The sequence below is a fragment of the Monoraphidium neglectum genome (assembly GCF_000611645.1).
Source record: "Monoraphidium neglectum strain SAG 48.87 unplaced genomic scaffold scaffold03982, whole genome shotgun sequence".
NCBI lineage: Eukaryota > Viridiplantae > Chlorophyta > Chlorophyceae > Sphaeropleales > Selenastraceae > Monoraphidium > Monoraphidium neglectum.
In genome coordinates this window covers 1-2,917 of record NW_014009647.1, presented here as the reverse complement: position 1 = coordinate 2,917, position 2,917 = coordinate 1, and the positions used below count along the sequence as shown (strand labels likewise).

Genomic DNA, 2,917 nt, shown 5'->3' with positions numbered 1-2,917 from the left:
GCGCCCGCGCGCCGCGCACCCCTTCCTTCTGCGCCTGCCGCGGCCGACAATTTCACCGAAAGCCCGCCGCAGCCCGTTGCCGTGACGGCGCTCGCCTAGCCGCGGGGCATGTCATACATTGCCTTTTCCCTCCTCTCCTGCATTTTATTCAATGCAAACGGCATTCGGCGATCCCACCCTCTTCGCCATACGCCACCTTGGCTCTCCGGGCGTTTTGGCGCGCGCGCGCGCGCTCGCCTGCTTGAGTGCCCATGCGCATGCCCCGGAGGAGGCAGGCATGCGGTGTCAATCTGCAACCAGCGGCGCTGCCTACCACTTTTGGTCCTGCCTGCATGCGTTGCACTACACACAAGTGCGCTGTGCGCGGCAGCCCCCCCCCCTCCCTTGATTTCGTTCGGTCGCCTGCAATCCAGTCTACGGTCCTCGCGCGCCGCGCTTACCCGCCCAGCCGGTCAATGGCTCACAGAAGCATCAAGCAGTGTTGTTGATAATTCCGCCTTCCTTCTCCATGGTTTGGCACAATTGCTCTCTGGCACGTTTGTGCTGCCCTTGCTTCTGGCCACCAGCCACACATTGCACTGCCTTTGCTTACATCATTCCATGCCTGGACCCTCATACAAGTGCAGCGCAACACGGCTGCACCATACGAGCACAGAGTATCGCCCTGCACTTTGGCCGCCCCCACAACGCGAGGCGTGCCCGTCACCGCTGGCCCTGGGGCCCCTAGTCCACGTCCACAGCCCCAGACCGGTGCTGGCGGCGAAGGAGGGAGGGGGCCGAGGGGTCCTGCAAGGTCCCCCCGTGGCTTGGTGCGCCCGTGGAAGAATGCCTTCCGCCAGCCTTTGTGGCCTGGGTTCGAGTCCTGCTTGAGCCGCTGCGTTTTGAGGCGCGTGCGCTGGCGATTTCGTTTTTCTCCTGTTCCGGTTGGCAGTGCGCATCTGCTACCGGGGATTCGCCTGTTACAGTGCAATTGAGACATGCGGCATCGCTCAGCTGTAAGTGGTCGGGCTCCCCTTGGCTCTACCCACCCGCCTGGCTGCCCTGCCCGCAACGGCACGTTGCTGCTGGCTGGCGCCGCCCTGGGCAGCGGAAGATGACGAGTGGCGGCGACAGTGGTATGGATCGCCACGCCTTGGAGCCGCCAATCAATGCTGAACGCGGAGTTGTGCTCCAGCTTCGGGGCTGCCAGGGGATGGCATGTGACGTCGCATGCCCCGTGAGGGTGCGGGTGACGACCAGGGTGACCCGATGACATGTGCCGGTCGAATGGGAGACTGCAACACGGCCGGCGAGTTGTGATACTTGTGGCAGTGTATAACATTGCTGTGGCGCTGCGCAAGGCGTCATATATTTGACAGGATCGCGTCCTGACCACGGACGACGTATGCATCTCGGGCTGTCTCGTTGCTACGGTATCCTGATCACAGGTTTGAACACTTTCATTGCATAAACTGCCAGTGGACTGAGTCGCAACGCACGAGGGGTCGGTCGTACTCGCATCCAGATCTCGGCACAGACGCATCTAAGGCGCGTCGCACAAGGAACAGCGACCAACCCCCATGGCCGCACCAGCGGCCACGGCCGTGGCGCCGGCCCCAGCCGCGCAGCAGGGCGCCTCGCCGCCCGCTGCTGCGCACGCTGCCGCAGCGCTGTCGCCCCCGCTGGCGCGCTCCGTCTCGATGACGCTCGAGCCGCTGTCCATCGCCTACTACTGTACTGGCCACGGCCTCGGCCACGCTACGCGCGCGATCGAGGTGCGCCCGCGGCCGGCGCGCCGATCGGCGGCGCGAGGGCCCGCCGTGGCGGGGGCGCGTCGTGCCAGCCGCCCGTGCTGCCAGCGCTGGGCCTCCGTGCAACCAGGTCCCCTGCATCACTCCGGCTGCTGCCCTCTGTGCGACCGCGTGGTCTGGCAGCGGCCCCTTCCTGCTGGCCTCTCACGAGGCGGCTGCCCGCCCTGCAGCCCGGACGACCGCCTTCCACTCTCACCTGCCCTTCCGCACACGCGCGCCCAGGCATGCACACATGCACGCACACACACGCACACACGTGCACATGCACACACACACCACAATCCTCACAGCACAATGCCTCCTGTGCGTCCCTCGTGACCCGCAATCCCAGGTGTGCAAGCACCTGGTGGCGCGGGGTCACTCCGTCACTGTGGTGACGGGTGCCCCTGCCAGGGTCTTCCTGCAGCAGGTGCCCGCCGCGCGCTTCACGCTGAGGAAGGTGGGTGCCTGGTGACACCGTCGCGGGAACCGCGTCACCAGGAGTGACAACATCATCACGGGTGACTCGACGCCAGCGGCGGCGAGGGCTCGTCTTTGGGGGGCGTGCAGAGTCTGGGGACAGCGGGAGCGGGCGTCGCGCTGAGTCTCTCGAGTGATGCCGTCGGCCCAGAACGGGGAGTGGTTGCTCGGTCGACGAGCTGGCACGAGTGCTCCATTGATGGGGGTGCAGCGGCCGCCCACGGCGGAACTCGGCTCCAGCCTTGCCATGCCCACTCCCCTTCTTCCCTCTGGCATGGCTACCAAAAGCCTCGACCCCCTGTTGACACTCAAACCAAACACAAACCCATCTTCCAACAATGGACCCTCCCACTACAAAAACAAAACGCCCCAGGCGGTCCTCGACTGCGGGTCTAAGCAGCTGGACCCCTTCACAGTCGACAGCCGCGGCTCCCTGGAGGAGTACCACAAGACAGCGGTGGCCCACAGGGACGAGCTGCTGGCGGGGGAGGTGGGAAACCGCCAATTGCTGATTGTTCAATAGAAAATTAACTTTATTCCAGCATTTACGCAATCGGACGTTTTCCCAGGCCTTGGAGCTTTCAAGTGTTGCGAGCGGCAGGGGGATGCCACAAGGGGCCGCTGTGGCGCACAGGTACCTTTTTTTGACCGCCACCCCTCCCCACCCC

General features: G+C 64.8%; 1 protein-coding gene across 1 annotated transcript; it reads left to right on the top strand.

The window, feature by feature from the left end:
- Window positions 1-1,559: 1,559 nt before the first annotated feature.
- MNEG_13684 (hypothetical protein) lies at window positions 1,560-2,772 on the top strand (the record flags this gene model as incomplete). The annotated part of the gene is made up of 3 exons (XM_014037843.1): window positions 1,560-1,754; window positions 2,122-2,229; window positions 2,623-2,772. The coding sequence occupies 3 exons, from the start codon at window positions 1,560-1,562 to the stop codon at window positions 2,770-2,772; spliced, it is 453 nt and encodes a 150-aa protein (XP_013893297.1).
- Between the last annotated feature and the right edge of the window lie 145 nt (window positions 2,773-2,917).